The 18789-nt window shown below is 41.2% G+C and overlaps 2 protein-coding genes across 2 annotated transcripts in view; one reads left to right on the top strand and one right to left on the bottom strand.

Moving 5' to 3' along the window:
- CHCHD5 (coiled-coil-helix-coiled-coil-helix domain containing 5) overlaps window positions 1–18789 on the top strand; it is a 474014-nt gene that overhangs the window by 180086 nt on the left and 275139 nt on the right. The gene's annotated exons all lie outside the window — the stretch shown is intronic.
- LOC134393908 (hepatic lectin-like) lies at window positions 591–18625 on the bottom strand. Its single transcript, XM_063118937.1, has 6 exons — window positions 18430–18625; window positions 7005–7112; window positions 5139–5198; window positions 2872–3023; window positions 1365–1477; window positions 591–771 (listed from the first exon to the last, which is right to left on the bottom strand). The coding sequence occupies exons 1-6, from the start codon at window positions 18623–18625 to the stop codon at window positions 636–638; spliced, it is 765 nt and encodes a 254-aa protein (XP_062975007.1). The 3' UTR covers window positions 591–635.

Genomic DNA, 18789 nt, shown 5'->3' with positions numbered 1-18789 from the left:
GATACAGGAGCCCTGTCCTCCTTTGGACATATGGTTACTCTAACTTAGGGATAGTGGGCCTTTCTACATGAGGCCTTTAACCCACACCTTTACTGAGGCTTCTGCTTCCAGATTTGTTGTGGGATTAAGATCGGCTGCTTTACATGTGCTTGGGGTTTTCTTTCTCTGGCTTTCTAAATGTTCCATTACACAATCAATAGGTAGAGCTGTGCTGTAGTGGAATCATGTAATTACATGAGGCTTCTAAAGCACCATTGAGGAAAATACCAGACTTTCCACATTAGGAAAACAGCAGCAGCAGCAGCAACAACATGATGATAATGCTTGCGAAGCACAGCATATGCCCACAGACTACTGTGAGTGAGCAATTATCAGGGCATAATAAACCCATATGTAGAAAGGCACAGTATTCTATTCTATTACATGGCTTTGAATAAATTTAAGATGCAGTTTGGGGTGGGTTTTTTTAAAAAAATTATAGCTGTATTCCAGCTGTGCAGAGAGTCCTTGCATTCTAAAGCAGGTGGTTTGAAGAAGTACATCATTTCTGGAGAAAGGCTTGTCCTTGTGATTCCATTCCCCCTTGTTGGGGAAGTCCATGGAGGTGGTTTTCTCTCCCTTGCTTTTATGCGTCTTCAGGAAGGCAAAGGTTTCTCACACACATAGAAGCTTTTAGAGTTACAGCCTACGTCATTCCATTCTCCAACAGCATGGATCTGGGCACAGTCTTCTCTTTCGCCAGCGTCATTGGGTTCGCCTCTTGTCCATTTCCTAAATGAGAAGGGTAGTCACGTTATTGGAAGAGGGATCGTTCCTCTCCAGCCACACCACCTTCTGCCCCCAAGCACAGCCAAGCTGGTCGCTCAAAGTCAAGGGTGTTGAATCTCTTTCATCTGGAGGACCAAATTCCATTTTGGAGGAGCTCTCAGGGGACACCTTCCAGTGGTAGGCAGGGCCAAAACCCCCAAATCCCACCACATGTTAGCTTAGAAGTCTTACCACCAGTACCTAAGCCTTACAGGAAGCATATACACCTTTTAGAATGGGGGTGGGGATAAAGAGTGGACCCAGTGCAGATGGAAATGCTCAACTGTTAAGGAAAAGAAGAAGAATGCTTATGGCTCCACAGCAGTCCCACCTTATTTTCATTTGCCCGCACCGCACATGCTCCCCACCAGACACAGAGCTAGCATTAAATGTTGGTGTGGTGGCAGGAGTTCTGCTTGCATTTTGGAGTCCCTGATTAGATTGGGTTGCCAAGGTCCTGATTTGGCTGCCTCCCCTGATTGGCAAAACCTGGCAGATAAATGCCAGATGCCCTGCGTTTGGCTTGATGGGTTGCTCCTTTCAAAGACTGCTCTTACTTGAAGGTGGTTCTGTAATCTGTGCCATCAATCCATTTCCACTCCCCTTCGACGTTCTTATCGCTAAGTCCGATCCAGTAGCGCTCACCCCTGGTTTGAGACTCGATGAAGTTCTGCATGCCAAAATAAGAGGAATAAGCAGGGAGGGGGCAGACTTTGACTTCTAATACCACACACCCACACAAAGAAACCCACTCAGAAATCATATACTTGAATTAATCTGGAAGAAATCCCTCCTTCTATATTCAGAATGTAAAAAGTAAAATCCCATAGAAACAAGCTACATTGAGTTCCATGGGACTTACTCCCAGGTAAGTTCCCATCGGTTTCCGGCCTTAATTTACGAACAGTGTGCTGTGAGACATACATTACAGTGCCTGTGAGGCTAAAGCAGATCCATCTTCTTGACTGCTGTATCTCTGCATGACTCAGAGTCAGCCCAAGACACCTTGCTGCTGCCTGAGACAAAAGGCAAGGTGGCATCTCCCTCCCATTCCATGTCGAAAACTTGACTACACTGGTAGTTGAATCTTCCTTCACCAATGGCAACGGGACAGGACCCACCACCACACCTGAGGGCAGCAGGCAAGCTTAGAGGGCACACGGCAGGCCGCTTGGCACACAGCTCTCTCTTCCTCTTCCCAGCATTGGCTGCCTGAGGTGACTACCTCACTCTGCCTGATGGTAAGGCCAGCTCTGGCATGGCTCACAGCTCAAGTGTTCCACCATCCAATCAGATTCTACCAGAGGAGGGCAATTCTGACACATGTCATTCAGACCCACACCACACATAGACCCAGGAGAGTAAGGGCATTTCTACAAGAGGCTTTTATTCCGCACGTTTACCGAGGCTTCTGCGTCCAGATTCTTTGCAAGATTAAGATCGGCTCCTTTACACATACTTTTCCCCAGGGTTTTTCTTTCTCTGCCTTTTTCTGTGTATCATTAAACAACCAATAGATGTTGGTGTGGTGTACAACCCTGTGTGTGAATAGGTTGAGTATTTGTATCTCTTCCCCCTCCCACACAATCTTTTGTTTGTTTGTGGAGGGGGGGATAGATAGGGCAACGTTTCCATGTAATGTTCTTCTGCGTTAACCAGCACCAGGAGAGATGGAAACATGAAATAGGGCCTTCTCTGTGGCAACACCCCACCTGTGGAACCCTCTCCAAAAGGATGTTAACCTGGCCTCTTCTTTGTTCAGTGCTAAACAGGCTGTTACAACTCCATTGCATTTTTTTTAGTAGCTTAGCTGTTAGTGATGTTTCGTTAGGTTTTTAGCTGTTTTTAAAGCTTTACATTATTATTATTATTAAAAGTTTTGCATTGTTTATAAAGTTCTACATTATTTTTTAGTTGTAAATCACCGTAGGAGCCCAATTTGGGATGAAAGGAAAATGCATAAACAATGTTTCAGTTAGCTCTCATTTAAGAGCTAATACATCACCACCACTCCCAGCAGCATGAACACACATACATACACATATATTATTCCAGCCTCTTTACCTGTTTGGCCTCTTCGTTAATGACCACCAGTTTCGAACTCCGTTCTTCACAATGGGCCTTAGCTGTGTCCCAAGTCACCGCCTCGATGCCGAAGTAGTAACATCCTCCATCAAAGTATTCCCATTCCCTGGTCCTGGAGCCACATGGGAAGACTGACAAGGGGGGAAAGGGGGTCATTACAAAACCCAGGCATCTGCTTCACCAGTTACAACAGAATGAGGCCCTTGAGGATCTGCTGAAGGTTGGCAGCATCCTTTGGGTAAATTCTTGGTCACATGTTTGTATATTGGCCTGTCTCAAGAGAGATGGCTGGCTTGCACTGGAAAGTAAAAAATAGCCGAAGGCAAGGGCGGAACCAAGTAATTTTCTACAATAATATTATTAGTAAAAGGTTTATTAAAGTGCCAGGTGCCTACGCATTTTGAACCTTTTCCCCATATATCTCACTTCTTTCTGTATTATGCTAGCCTAGCAGCTTCTGCAGACAACTGCACTAACATTATAACAGCCCTGAGGAAGAACGCAATCGCGTTCAAAATGCATAGGCACCTGGCACTTTAATAAACATTTTACTAATAATATTATTGTAGAAGATTACTTGGTTCTGCCTTTGCCTTTGGCTATTTTTACTCCCCTATGGGCTTTTCCTTGCTTTCGCACTTGTTGCACTGGAAAGCCAAAAAGGGAACGCTTGTTGTCATGTATGATGAAGTGGTGTTGAGCGGGGATGTGCCTGAGCCTCACCAATGAGAAGGAGAGAATGAATAGGAGGAGGAGGAGGAGAAGGAGAAGCAGAAGCAGAAGCAGAAGAAGAAGAAGAAGTTCTCGAAGTATTTCCAGATCGACACCTATACTACTCTCAACAGAGTGCTTCATACCAAATACAGTATTTAGATTAATATTATAAAATGGCTGAGAGAAAGGTCCAGGTACATGCTCCAATCTGGCTTGGTTTGGGAGGCAAAAACTGTGTTGCACTTCAAACGCCTCTTGAAGATGTGTTTGTTCATGCAGGCTTTCCCTAGCTTGTAATTGATCATGCTGCTGCTCTGTTTTACTGCATCTGGTGTAATGTTTTTAAGGTAGGGTGACCATACGAAAAGCAGGACAGGGCTCCTGTATCTTTCACAGTTGCATAGAAAAGGGAATTTCAGCAGGTGTCATTTGTATATATGGAGAACCTGGTGAAATTCCTTCTTCATCACAACAGTTAAAGTGCAGGAGCTATACTAGAGTGACCAGATTTAAAAGAGGGCAGGGCACCTGCAGCTTTAACTGGTGTGATGAAGAGGAAATTTCACCAGGTTTCCCATATATACAAATGACACCTGCTGACATTCCCTTTTTGATACAACTGTTTAAGATACAAGAACCCTGTCCTCCTTTTCATATGGTCATCCCATTTAAGGTACTTTTTGTTTCATATTGTGTTTATATTGATGTCTATACAAAAGCTCATTTGAGCGTACTCAGAGAGGGTGCACTACCTGGGGCAGGAGGGGCCAAAGGATTCCTCATATCCTGGCTCCTCCTCTCCCCTCCCACCAGCACACCCCTTTTCTGACCTCTCCATGGCCACTTCTTTCCATGATGGCTGCAATGGTTCAGGGGAGGAGTGGGGAAGAGGGATTGAATACCTGAGTCCCCCTTCTGAGGTCATACCAGTGTCTACAGCCCAGAAGAGGGGACTCTGACTTACCCAAGATTGCTCTCTAAATAAATAAAGGGCTGCTGACCCATTAAAAACATGGGTATGATCTTAGAAAGTATTAATAATACAGTTTACAGTCCATAGTATGGACATGAAAATAATGCTGGTGGCTTACTTTTACCAAACATTGACCACACATTCCATTTACAATTGCAACCATAAGAGTTAACAACATGCTTTATTTAAAACAAGCAAACCTAGAAGTATTTTTTTTAACCTAGAACCATTATTTCTGTGCTTTTGCAGAACCACAGCATATGCTAAGCATGAGGCAGCATGATTTAAAGTCCTGCCAGCTCCACTGACCCACGGATATTAATTTCTTAGAACTGAGGTGCTGGGGTCCCAGCCTGCCTGGAAGATGCAGTCTTCGGTGGGAGACAGTTGCTTTCTAAACCCAGGCATGGGAGGACTGGCACTTGTCTTGAAATGGGCCCGTCTGGCCCATCCCTGCTGTGGAGAGTGAACTCTAGGAAGATCCATCTCAAATTTAGTACTACTTTCCTCCCCAGACAAATGGCCCAAAAGCTCCAGTACATTTTGGAGAAATACTTACAGTCTTTGGTTTCTTGAAGCTGTTTATGCATTTTGGTCACTTCTGCGGGAAGGTTTGCTACTAAAAGTGTAAGAGAAGATACAAACAGACATAACTTCAGAGGTTCAGAAGCGAGAAAAAGACCACAGAGAAGTTCAAAGGAGGCCTCTTCTCTCAGTCCATTTTAACTATTTGGGGAAACCCGGAGGGATGGAGGGCCTGATTTGGCCCACGGGCCTGAAGTTATGCACCCCTGCTCTAGTCAGTAGAGCTGCACATAAAAATGCATGAACATTCATGTAGCACTTTAAAACATTCTTAATTTCATTCTCAGTATATATTTAGATTCTAGATCTAAATATGGGGAACCTGAGGACTTCCACATTTTGCTGAACTACGTCATCCCTTACTACTTGCTGGGGTTGATGGAACCTGGAGTCCAACAACATCTGAAGAGCCAAACACCACCCCCTCTCTTTAGTTTAAGATAGGTACAACATCTCTGAGATCCTGTATTGAATGATTTGGACAGGCAGGTTGGAGCACCTCTTTGCTCACATCATGTGACTGTTCCCATGGGCATGGGTCACTTTTCCCCAGGGTCTGGTTCTGCTGGGCTTGTTACCAGAACTACTCAATGTGTTGCCTGCTTTGATCAGATAAGCATGGTTTTTTTTGCCCAACCTGAATTCTCTCTCATTGCACTAATAAACCTTGACAAATTTTCAGAAGAGCTGTGTGCTGAATCTGGTTTTGGAGTTCCCACTGGTAGCCAGCAAAAGTGGCCTTCAACCATAACCACTTCCCCTAGGTTGGGGAAAGCTGGGCTAGCCTTTCATTACTGCCAGATGCTAGATCAGCTAGAACTCGGCATTGGCTGTGGTTCTGCTGCCTTCTACTGGAGTGAAATGTCCTATAGGCATTGATCCTTTTCTCTATTAAAATGGTTAGAAATGACTTTTTGCACCAGGTGGGAACACAGGAAGCTTAGTATTTTCCCCACAGACTCTGGCAGCAGCTCTTCAGGGCTGCAGACAGGGAAAAATCCTAGCTCTATCTGGATAAGACATCAGTGAAATGTGGGACCTTCTACAGGAAAAACATGGTATATACCACTGCACTTGAACATGCAGATCCTCTTAGGGTGACCATATGAAAAGGAGGACATGGTTCCTGTATCTTTAACAGCTGTATTGAAAAGGAAATTTCAGCAGGTGTCATTTGTATACATGCAGCACCTGAAATTCCCTCTCCATCACAACAGCTAAAGCTACAGGAGGTAGACTAGAGTGACCAGATGCAAAAGAGGGCAGGGCTCCTGCAGCTTTAACAGTTGCGATGAAGAGGGAATTTCACCAGGTGCTGCATGCATAAGAATGACACCTGCTGAAATTCCCTTTTCAATACAACTGTTAAAGACACAGGAGCCTTGTCCTTCTTTTAATATGGTCACACACACAGATACTGGAATGCATGTATGGTATGTGAGGGAATCATTGCTTAGTAGTAGAGCACATACCATCCAGTCTCTCTCTCTCTCTCTCTCTCTCTCTCTCTCTCTCTCTCTCTCTCTCTCTCTCTCTCTCTCTCTCTCTCTGTGTGTGTGTGTGTATGTAGGGAATCTCAAGTAACAGGTCTGGGAAGTAACTCTGAGACCAAACAGAGTGCCACAGTACTGAGCTGGATGAACCAATGGCCTGGCAGATGTCTTCTCCTGCATTCTTGGCAACATGTCCGGCTAGCTCTGGTGATAATGGATTTGGGTCCTGGCTTGCCTTTGACGATTCTACAATTTTTGGCAGTCCTCAGACTGTTTCCAAAAACAGCCCTCCTATATTTTGTCTTGAGGCTAGTGATGCATTTCAGATGGCAAAGTAATTTAATTACCCCTGTACAGCACAATTCCAAACAATATGAGGATCAGCAGGTAAGAGAATGCCAGCAGCAGATAAACCACGAAGGAGGGTTTCCTTTTCCGCTGGGGGATGAATCTGTCTTTCAAAATAGAGAAAAAGAAAAAGTAGAATCTTGCGTCGAAAAACAATGAACCCAGCAAGACTGTTGCATGTGTAGCACTTAATAGCACCTCGTGGTAGATGCTGCTATGAAGAGAGCATGTGCAACAGCTCACCAAACAAACTGGTCCATTCCCCCCCCCCTCGCGGGAAATATGGAAATATGATATAGCTATGGAAGCAGCAAAACTATATGAGTATCAGATAGAGGTAGAAACATGCACAATTTACCTACAGCCATTACTTCTATACAAGGGTCAGAACTAGGATAAATAGGACCCTGGGCAAGGAGTGCCTTTGGTGCGCACCACCCGGTAAGCTTTGCAGGGCAACCCGGAGGGTTTATGAGACCTGGTGCAGGTCTGATGTTGGGGGCCCTAATGCTGCCCCTTACAAGGACCCATACTTATGTGTACAAAGCTTGGGGCCACATCTGTGAATTATTGTATGCACGGACTACATCTGAGAATTCTCTCCTGCAGCTCCTCCTTGCCCTGGGATCAAGCAGAGTGATAAATGTGCTTCATTTTTTTTCTTACATGAGGATAAAGGAACAGGGATGGGGTTGTGTTTCTCCTGAGTACCTCCTCCAAATTTCAGAGGACTTCTGGCAGAGCTTCTTTCTGCTTCCTGGGATGCAGTCTCACAGGTCTTCAGGTTGTGGCCTGCTGCTGGCTTTCTCCTCTATTCACTCATGAAATATTCCTCCCTCAAGGCCTGGCCTCACACCATTCCTATGCCTTTTCCTGTGGTAGCTGTGACAGAAAAGTTCTCTCCAGTGGCGCCATGCCTGGAAATCTTAAGTGGCGTTCAATAGGGTGAGCATATGAAAAGGCAGACAGGGCTCCTGTATCTTTAACAGATGTAGGGGAAATTCAGCAGGTATCATTTGTGTGCATGCAGCACCTGGTGAAATTCCCTCTTCATCACAACTGTTAAAGCCGTAGGAGCCCTGCCTAGTGTGACCAGATACAAAAGAGGGCAGGGTTCCTGCAGCTTTAACAGTTGTGAAGAGGGGATTTCACCAGATGCTGCATGTATACAAAGGACACCTGCTGAAATTCCCTTTTCTCTACAACTGTTAAAGATACAGGAGCCCTGTCCTCCTTTCCATATGGTCGGCCTATGTTCGTTCGTTCACTCACTCACTCGTTCACTCACTCACTCACTCCCTGAACTCTTTCCTTGGCAGGCTTGCAGTTCTTTCTGTGACAGGAACAGGCTGCCTGCTTTGCCACAGAATCCTTTCCTAAAGCTTCTTCCCTGTTCCTTCCCTCCTTTCTACAAACTCTGTAACCAGGGTTCATTGGCCTGGGCCAATCAGAAGCCTCCCTGACCAATCTTGTCTCAATTGCTGCTCAGGCATAAAGAAACATTTCACATTTCACCATGCTGGGTTTAGACTTCCTTGCAGTGGGGCTAAGAGGACCCTTCTCTTCCAGCCTCCCAAGGATACATTTCACAGCCAGTTTAAGCCTCAAATTACATATATTCTGTTTCATACACAACTATGTGAAATATTTATTTCATCATGTTTGGGGTCAGTGCAGATGGATCTTCAGAGCGCTTATGACAGCCAAAAGACTTATTTTATCACATTGGAAGAACAAATTCACACCTTCCATAATGCAATGGTTTGAGGACCTAATAACGTTATCAACTTTTTAAGGAGTGTTATATAGATGCAACTTGCAAGTGGATAAATATATGGATATTTAGACTGCTTTTCTTGAAACTTTTGTATAACCCCCCGCCCTTTAACAGTTCATACGATGTAAATGATGATAATTCTATATACACAATGTATGGTCCCGTCCCCCCCATTTTCACCATGTATTTTCTGTTTTGTTTGTTGATATTCACAATAAAAAAGTTTTAAATTATTTTTAAAAATGTCTGGGGAGAGGTCCCGTTGATGGGCTTCACATGACACAACAACCCATGGGTCACAAGCCACAATGGGCTGATGTGTCATTCATATCCAAACTGCTTATTTATTTATTTACATTTATATACCGCCCCACAGCCAAAGCTCTCTGGGCGGTTTACAACAATTAAAAATAGAAAACATTAAAAGTATACAAAAATTTAAAAAACATAAAAACAGTATAAAAACAACAGTATCCATTTAAAACAACAATTCTGGGGTCCATTAAAAACAAACTTAACGTTGTTAAATGCTGTTAAAATGCCTGGGAGAAGAGAAAAGTCTTGACCTGGCGCCGAAAAGATAACAACGTTGGCGCCAGGCGAGCCTCATCGGGAAGATCATTCCACAGTCGGGGGGCAACCACTGAGAAGGCCCTCTCCCTTGTTGCCATCCCCCGAGCTTTCCTTGGAGTAGGCACTCGGAGGAGGACCTTAGATGTTGAACGCAGTGTACGGGTAGGTTCATGTCGGGAGAGGTGTTCCATCAGGTATTGTGGTCCCAAGCCATGTAGGGCTTTATAGGTTAAGACCAGCACCTTGACTTACCTACACTTACTGGAGTGTAGCTTATTTTGGGGACAACATGCCACCCTGAAAAACCATGGCTAGTTTTGGCATTGTTCTACCCATGATGGGATGGGGTGTCATCCAAACCCGGCTGAGTCAACCAATCATGGGTTGTGGTGATAAGGTACAGAGTAGGGCTGTGTATCACCTCGGATCCAAATCCCAAATCTAAGGCAAATTGGGGTGATTTGGAGGGCCTCAAAACAGATCTGAAATGAATTGAAACTGGTGCGAAGTGAATCGGCATGGTTTGAATTGATTCAGATTGATCTGGATTTATTTGGACTTTTTTTCAAGTATGGACAGCCTGTCTGTGCTTGCAACTGTTTTTTTGTTAGAATAGGGAGGGTGGGAGGCGTTCGGAGGGGAAAATTGGCTGTAAAGTGACAGCTTCATTCCCCAATCCTCCTGAAGTTTCCCAATTCTCTCCAGCAGCCTCCAATCATAATGGTGGAGGAGGGCTTAAGCACAGTCAGGAGATTGAGCTTCCTTTACTTTGCTCATTGTGGGTTAGAATTGGTAGGAGTAGGATGTTTTGGGCTAGATAGCTTAGGTTTGTTGTTGGTATGTATTTTGGGGTGTTGGTACTTCAATCTTTCTTGAGCTTTCCCCCTGTTATCTCTTGCCTTTATTTTTCTTCCTGCTTGTCTTTTTAAAAAGATACAAAATTTATGTATAAAAAATGCATCTAGTTGTAAGCCTTTAGTGTCTTTGTTCTACTCCTGCGTTCTTCCTTCCTCTTCTGCCATTTTGCCCTGAAATTTTCATCTGAAAAAAGTAAATTTTACCAGCTTATTACACAAATACCACTGCACCAATCTGTCTGAAATTTGGCAGTGTACAGTATGTAAGGTCTCCAAATTACATGTTTGTATCATGAAACATAAAAATGTTATAGGTGTTTCTCTTTTGCAATGCAAGTCTGTGGGAAAATGAGAGATCCAAATAATTCAGAAACCTGAATCTCGATTCAGATTCGGATCCGAGGTGAGGCGGACCAGCTCCAAATCAGTCCAAAGTGGATCAGGATTAATTTAGAAGGTCTGAATTGGGTTCCAAAGTGAAACATGGGGTCCATGCACAGCCCTAGTACCCAAAAACTCTTGCTGCTCTTCCCAGTCACACCCACCTACAGGGCCTCAAGTCTACATTGCCAGTGACTCTCCCTCCAACAATGCCAAAATGGCACTTTGGAGGGGGTGCCACTTGTTCACTATCTCATTTTTTAAAATCGTTATTCATCGACGGAAATGTGTTTGTAATTTTTTTTTGGGTCAGTCTTGTGGAGGCACCAACTGTACACTTGGTGCCTCCCTCAGTTCAGCTCAGCATCCCCCTTCCACTTGGCACACCAGGTGACAACCCAGGTTGGCTGTCTCTTGTTCTCCAGTATATTAGATAATTCTACCACTGGAGGGGACAAGGGGACCTTCAATTCAATCCACTTGCCCATCAATCATTCCCTCCACATGTGAACCTGACCAGAGCGCATCACAAACTATGTGCAGATGCCGACCAAATCTCACCATTCCCTCCTTGACAGGTACAGTGGCCACTTCCACATCACCAAAAAGCGGAAATGAATCACCCCAAAAGAGGGCACAGAGGGACCCACGAAGACACAGATTTGCATATGCCAATATATGTGTATAGACGCAAAACTGGGAAAAAATACAATAATTTAAATGAAAATACTCTAAATAGAAATATAGTGCTCTATAGTGGGGAGGACTCTAGCCAGGTGACCAGCACATGTCCACAGTCTTCTGCCCAGGTGCTGTTGATGGGAAACTCCAACACCCCATCTGATCTCCCTATGTATGGTGTTCTCTCTGTATACCGGACTTGAACTGGACAGCCTTTCAAATAGAGAACTGTCTCTGTAAATTAGGACTCATGGCCAACCTATATTCCAGCAACTTTCCCATTATTTCCCATTGCACTGTTTCCCAGCTAATTAGAAGAACCACAGGCCAAATACTCATCCTGCTGGGAGAGTGAGGAAGCAGATCTGGATCAGGACCATGGGAGGGGCAGTTTAACACTTTCTTCCCTTAGTACAGTCCTCATGTGTTTCCAAATGAGGCTTTCCCCCCCCCTCCCATGTTTTCCCACCACTTCTTCCTTTAATTAAGGTGATGGGTGGAAGGAGGGGAGGAAAGACAGAAAAGCTACACAATGTTTTCTGATTAGTAGCACTAAGAGGCACCCCTGATGAAATCAACCTACTTCCCAGCCATAAGAAAAACTCCAATCTATTTAGTTTTAACAATACTACAATATCAAGAATATTGACAGGTACTTTTTCTATGACTTAAGTCAGATGCAATATAAAAAGAGATCTTTTAGAAATTCCCTAAGCCACAGAGCCGCATGAAACACACATACATTTCTCACCTTATTAATTTTAAACACATTATTATTATTATTTATTATTATTATTATTATAAGAAGGGAGCATTATTAAAAACACAAAACTGCTCTGTAGTTTTGGGAGAAAGGAAAGATTCTTGGTGATGTTATACCAGAAGAGCCAATCAGAAACAGGCACAGTCAATTTTTGCTTCCAACTTTCAGTAACAATTGTTTTTCAGAGCTGAAGCCTGGATGCCTTGGGAAAGGTACCTTTGGACTGAATGCACAGCAGCCTTTCTGTTTTAAAGATATTATCTTTGTCTTCTCTCTAAGACCAAGTGGACTCTGTAGCTAGTATCTATTTACCTATTGCTCTTGGTGCTGTGGCTGTTCCAGTCTCTGCCAGATGTACATCGTCTGTGTCATGGTGCAGCTCGTAAGTACCGAATAGACCCATCGTGCTCTTGTGTTCAAATTTCTCCTCTTGATACGTTTATAATATGCCCAGCAAATTGAGGAACTGAAGGAGACATAACATGTGAGCCCCTGTTCTCCTACTGATTCTTAGAAAGGCATGAGGGAATCTGTCCAAGTCTCCACCTCTCACCACTCCCAGGATTCAGTGATGAACTTTTCTTTAGAGGGAAATCTTAACCCATATGAATGGCACCTTAAAGAAATGGTTCCCTTAAGAAAACTATATTTTACAACAGTATGGCTCTGTTGACCTACTTAATATGCTTTCTGTCTTTCCGTCCATCCATCATTTCTCCCTCTCGATCGTCTCTCCCTCTCACTCCATCATCTGGGAGTGAGATAATGGGTCTAGCTCCATGAGATGGTCTCTATCCCCCCTGCCACCATATGAAGCTGCCATACAGGACCATGTAACTCAGTATTGTCTAAACTAGGAGGCAAAGTCTCTTCAAGGTGTTAGGTAGATATTTCTAGTCCTGCAATATCTGGGATCCTTTAATGGGATAACAACAACAACAACAACAATTTCTTACCCGTCTCTCTCTTTGGATCAAGGCAGGGATCAAGGCAGGGATCTTTGGATCAAGGCAAGGCAACATTAGTACAATATAATATAAATCAAATACGTAAAATTAATTAGAAGAGCATATAAAATCAATACAATATTAAAATAACCATCAGGACATCTTAAAATTCTTAGGTTTAAAATTAACCTAGGTAGGCCTGCCAGAAGAGACTAGTCTTTATGGCTGTCTTAAACTCGGAGAGAGCGTTAAGTTGATAAATCTCCTCTGACAGGCCATTCCACAGTCTGGGGGCAACAGAAGAAAAGGTCCTCTGGGTAACAGTTGTCAGCCTAGTTTTGGCTGACTGAAGTAAGTTCTCCCCAGAGGACCTGAGTGTGCGGGGCGTATTGTATGGGAGAAGGCAATCCCACAGGCAACCTGGACCCAAACCATGTAGGGCTTTAAAGGTAATGACCAACACTTTGTACAGATGTTGGGGATTTAATTTGAACCTGGGATCTGATGCCTCTAGAACATGTGGACTACCACTGAGTGATAGGTTATCCACATGGTGTTTTTTTTTAATATTTTTTTTATTTTCTACAATACTTAAACATACACCAGTACAATTAAAGCAAAAACAACATACTACATAAATGTTGAATAACATCAGTATCTTCTCTATATAACATAATCAATTTAACATATACGTGCACCCCCCACCTCGGGATCTCATTCCTGATTCCAAAATCTCATACTTTCTTCTACTGGTGGTTTTCCACTTCCCTTAGAAAACACAAATATTAGGAACTGTTTCCAAATTCCTTCAAAATCATTTGTTTTAGCTATACCTCTTCTCCATTTAATATTACAAGTCAATTTATCATTAATAGCTATATCCCATACTTCTCTGTACCATTCTTCAATAGAATATTCCCCTTGAATCTTCCAGTTCCTTGCTACAATCAATCTTGCTGCAGTCAGCAAATTCGTTATCAATTCCTTAATTTCTTTTTACATTTTAAATCTTCAAATAGTGACAGTAATGCAACTTTTGGTGTTCGTTCTATCTTCATTCCCACAATTTCTTCAATCTCCAAAAACACCATCTTCCACAATTTTTGTACATATTTGCATTCCCACCACATATGTAAATACGTTCCTTTTCCCCCACATCCTCTCCAACAATTTGCTGAATGCTGATTATTTATCTTATTTAATCTAACCGGGGTTAGGTACCACTTCCATATAATTTTATAGTAATTCTCTTTTATTCTTACTGACATATTTCTCAACGCTCTTTGTTTCCATAGTCCCTCCCAGCTCTGTTGTCCTATTTGTACATTCAAATCTGTCTCCCAAACCATTTTACCTGAACTATCCATCAACCCTTTCTCCACCAATATTCTATATATTTCACTCATTAACCCTTTTGACGCTATTCTTTTTCCCTTATCATTTTCTTTCTTAACTATTAATTCCTCAAACTTCGTCAATTCTCTACAATCTCCATTTTCTCTTACCCACTTTTTAGTCCACTGTTCTAATTGCCAATAATTTAACCAAGTTAATTTTTTATCTTTTAAAATCTCCTCCAAATCCTCTCTTGTATTCATTTCTCTTAACCATTCCCTTAATTTCATTTTATTTTTTTCTATTAAAACTTTACTTAATCTACTCTTTAATTCCTCCGGGAAATTCTTTAACATTATTACCGGTGATAGAGGGGAGTTGCTCGGGAGCAACCCCCCTTTATATTTACTCCAAATTTCCCAGTGAAACCTCAAGAGCAGGTTACCTATGCTTTCTACCCATTTTTTTTCCTTCCCTAAAAAATACATTTTCCAGATTGATCTCTGTATTACTTGTAGTTTTATCATCCATCCAATCTAATTCTCCTATTCCTATAATTGCCACCACAATATGTCTTAGCCTATTAGCTACGTAATATAGTTTAATATTTGGGAGACCCAATCCTCCCTTTTTTTGACTTAAATACCATTTATTCTTATTTACCCTCACTTTCTTATCTCCATTACAATAATTGTTTATGATATTTTGCCAACTTTTTATCTCTAATTCTGAAATTTTTATTGGTAACATCCTAAACACAAAATTAATCTTTGCTAAAATCTTCGTTTTTATTAATGCTATTCTTCCAAACCAGGATAAGTTTAATCTTTTATATTTTTCCAATTTTACTAAAATCTCTTTTTTAAAACTATTTAAATTCTCTTTCTCTAAACTCTCTAAATTCTGTGTAATTTTAATTCCCAAATATCTAATCTGTTCCTTAACTCTCATTTCTCTTCCCTTTTCTTCCCAGTCCTTCTCTTCCTTTTTAGTATAATTAAATAACATCATCTCTGATTTGGACCAGTTTATTCTTAACCCAGTAATATCCTCAAATTCTCTCAGTTGCTGTTTAATTCTTCCCATCTTTCCTATTGGATTTTTGATAGTTAGCAAAGTATCATCTGCAAACATATTCAGTTTTATTTTTTTAATACTACCTATTCCTTCTATCTCGCCATCATCTCTTATTGCATTCGCCAATAATTCCATTACCATTACAAACAGGACCGGCGAGAGTGGACATCCTTGTCTTGTTCCTCTGGCTAGTCGTATCTTATCCGTAACTCCATCATTCACTACCACTACAGCTGTATTTTGAGAGTACAACTGTTCTATTATAGCTTTAAATTTATTTCCAAATCCCATTTTATTTAGAACCATCTTTAAAGCTTGCCAGCTCACACAATCAAAAGCCTTGAAAATATCCAATGCCAAAATTCCCGCTTTAATCTTAGACTTTTTTTATCACCTGTATTGCATTTAAAACTCTTCCCATTAAGTTATGCATTTGTCTACCTGCTACAAATCCACATTGATCTTCCCCTATATACTCACCTATAAATTTATTCAACCGCCTTGCTAAAATAGTTGAAAAAAATTTAGCATCTTGATTTATTAATGAAATAGGTCTATATGAATCAGGGACAGTCAAATCTTTATCTGGTTTTGGTATTAAAATTATTAATGAATGTTCCCATGATTCTGGTGTCCTTTCTCCTTCCAATATGGAGTTGTACAGCTTCAATAATTTCGGTACTAAGAAAGTTTCAAAAACCTTATAATATTCCGATCCTAAACCATCTACCCCAGGTGATTTACCCACTTTCAAATTCTCAATTACTTCTTCTATTTCTCTTTGAGTTATTACCTTCTCCATTAACTCTTTATGTTCTATTTTTATTCCCTTCTTTATATACTTTTCTATATAAGCTTCCAACTTCTTTTTTTGAATTTCCTTTCCCTTATATAATTCTTGATAATTCTTATTGTACCCTTCATTATATGACAATAATTCCCTTGTTTATCTTTCAATATTCCTATCCCATTCCTAGCTTTTTCCTTTTGTGTGAGTCTGGCCAGCAATCTAGAATTTCTATTGCTATTTTCAAAATACTCCCTTTTCATATAAATTAATTTTTTCTGAACTTTTAAATTTTCTAATTGTTTTTTCTTCGCTTGTATTTCTATTAATTTATGTTTATTTTTAAATTGCCAATAATCTTTCTCCAATTTCTTAATCTCTACCTCCAACTTTTCTTGCTCTACGAATTGTTGCCTCCTTAAATTACACATTTCTCTAATACATATCCCTCTTGCTACTGCCTTCATGGTATCCCAAACAACTGCCCTTGTCGTTCTTCCCTTCTAATTAATTTCCCAAGTCTCTGACAGTTCCCTCTGCATTTTTTCTACCACTTTATTATACTTCAAAATTTTTGTATTTAATTTCCACCTAAGCGCTTCTTTATAATTCTTTCTAACTGTAAACTCTAAACTTAGCAATGCGTGATCTGTTACCTTTATTACCCCCGTTTCCATTTTACATACCTTAGTTGCAAACTCTTTTGAAACAAATATATAATCTATCCTACAGTATGTATGATGAACTGGAGAGTAGTAAGAAAAGCCAGGATTCGCCCCACTAAGTAAATGCCAACAATCCACATAATCTTTTTCTTTTACTAATTTATTCAATATAGTAATGTTATTTCTCTTTTCCGCATTAGTGGGGTTTGACCTGTCCAATCTATTATCCAATTACCATATTAAAGTCCCCAGCTAAAATAACATACCCTTCCTTAAACTCTTCTATTTCTTTAAATAATTCCATGTAAAACTCTCTATGTCTCTCATTGGGGGCATAAACATTAACTAATGTATATGCTTTACCTTCAATTTGTCCCTTTATCATAAGATATCTACCATTATCATCCTTTTTTATAGTTTCTAATATAAATCCACTTTTTTTTTAAATCAAAATAGCCACTCCATTTTTGTTGTTGTCCCCAGTGACTTTTCATAATAAACTGACCATTCTGTGCGTATTTCGTTTACTCCATCGAACCCTTGGTGTGTTTCTTGCAGCATAATAATATCAGATCTTTCTCTATTTAACATTTGTTCAATTCTCCTCCTTTTCACGACTGCCCCCAGACCTTTAACATTGAGCGTTGATACTTTAATTTTCTTATCCATATTTAACCTTTTGATACTCCTTCTGATCCCGTGTGCTCTGCAACTCATAATCACATACATCAAAACACAAAAACCCTAAACCCCCTTCAAATCCCTCCCTCCCAACCTATTAACCCCCCCATCCCACCCCCACCTCTTCCCCCCCGATCCCCGTAAGTCTACCACTCCGGCCGTTATCTACCTTTAAGGGAGGGGGGGAGGCGGTGCTCCGCCCGACCGGCAAGACCTCTATATTTAACAACTTTTATGTATTATTATCTCATAAACCATTTATCAAATTTCTTGCATCCCAGACGCCCCAGCTTCACCTCCGTTCCCAACTGCAGCTTCCAAACTTAAATCATTAAACAAACCCAAACTCTTCAGTAGCTCCTTGCCCTGATCCAAAGAGGTTACTCTGTGCTGCCTCCCACCATGTGAAAATCTTAAGAAAACAGGGTAACCCCAGGCATACTTTATTGTATTCTTTGTTAATGTTTCAGTTATTTGCTTAACGCTGCATCTCCATTGGAGTGTTCGCTGACAGAGATCATTATAAATTTGCACTGCTCTGCCTTTGTATTTTATCAGAGCCATAGATCTCAATTTCTTTGTAACTTGCTCTTTTTTTGTAATAACTGCCAAATTTCACTAGGGTGTCTTTAATTGCTCCTCTGCAGTTTGCTCCTCCCACTCTATGAATCCTTTCCAACTCACAGTCTTTTAATTCCAGATCAGGCATCATGTCTTTAAACCACTTCAAAATTATTTTTCTCAAATCCTCTCCTGGTTCTTCAATAAAGTTTTTAATTCGTAAATTAGATCTTCGATCTTGATCTTGTAAATGGATCAGCTTTAATTCTTGCTCCTGGAACTTCACATCGCAGCTTTTTTCAAAGACATCTTTCAAAGCCTTTTCTCCAATGATTTTACTCCAACTTCTAACATCAACTTCTAACATCTTTATAACTCTGTCATTCTGGGCAATCTTGTCAGCCAACACCCCCATCCTCTTATCTGCCTTCTTCGAATGTTCATCCATCTTTTTGATCAGAGTTGTGTTGCTATCCAATATCAAGCTCTTAAGTTCCTCCATAGAAGTTGGCGCCATGCCAGCTTTCTCCGCCATCTTGTCAGTCCCATTTTCGCCCTTACTCCCAATACTTTGTATAACTTCTTCTGTGGGCACCTTTTCAAGACGGGCAAGATTATGATTAGAGGGGCGTTTTCGCTGCCAAATAACTTTTCCAGGTTTTTTTTTTTTTTTTTTTTTTGATTTTCTGACGTTCGGCA

Source organism: Elgaria multicarinata, chromosome 3 (assembly GCF_023053635.1).
Source record: "Elgaria multicarinata webbii isolate HBS135686 ecotype San Diego chromosome 3, rElgMul1.1.pri, whole genome shotgun sequence".
Lineage (NCBI taxonomy): Eukaryota > Metazoa > Chordata > Lepidosauria > Squamata > Anguidae > Elgaria > Elgaria multicarinata.
The sequence above is the reverse complement of the archived record's forward strand: the minus strand, read 5'-3'. Positions and strand labels throughout refer to the sequence as shown.

Excerpts from the sequence above, each read along its gene's own strand:
- LOC134393908 (XM_063118937.1), bottom strand. The coding sequence starts at position 18,625 with ATGGCGGAGAAAGCTGGCATGGCGCCAACTTCTATGGAGGAACTTAAG. Across the intron at positions 7,113-18,429 it reads AGTTGATGTTAGAAGTTGGA|ACAGATTCATCCCCCAGCGG; the intron begins GTAAAATCATTG and ends CTATTTTGAAAG. Across the intron at positions 772-1,364 it reads GATTACAGAACCACCTTCAA|GAAATGGACAAGAGGCGAAC; the intron begins GTAAGAGCAGTC and ends CTTCTCATTTAG.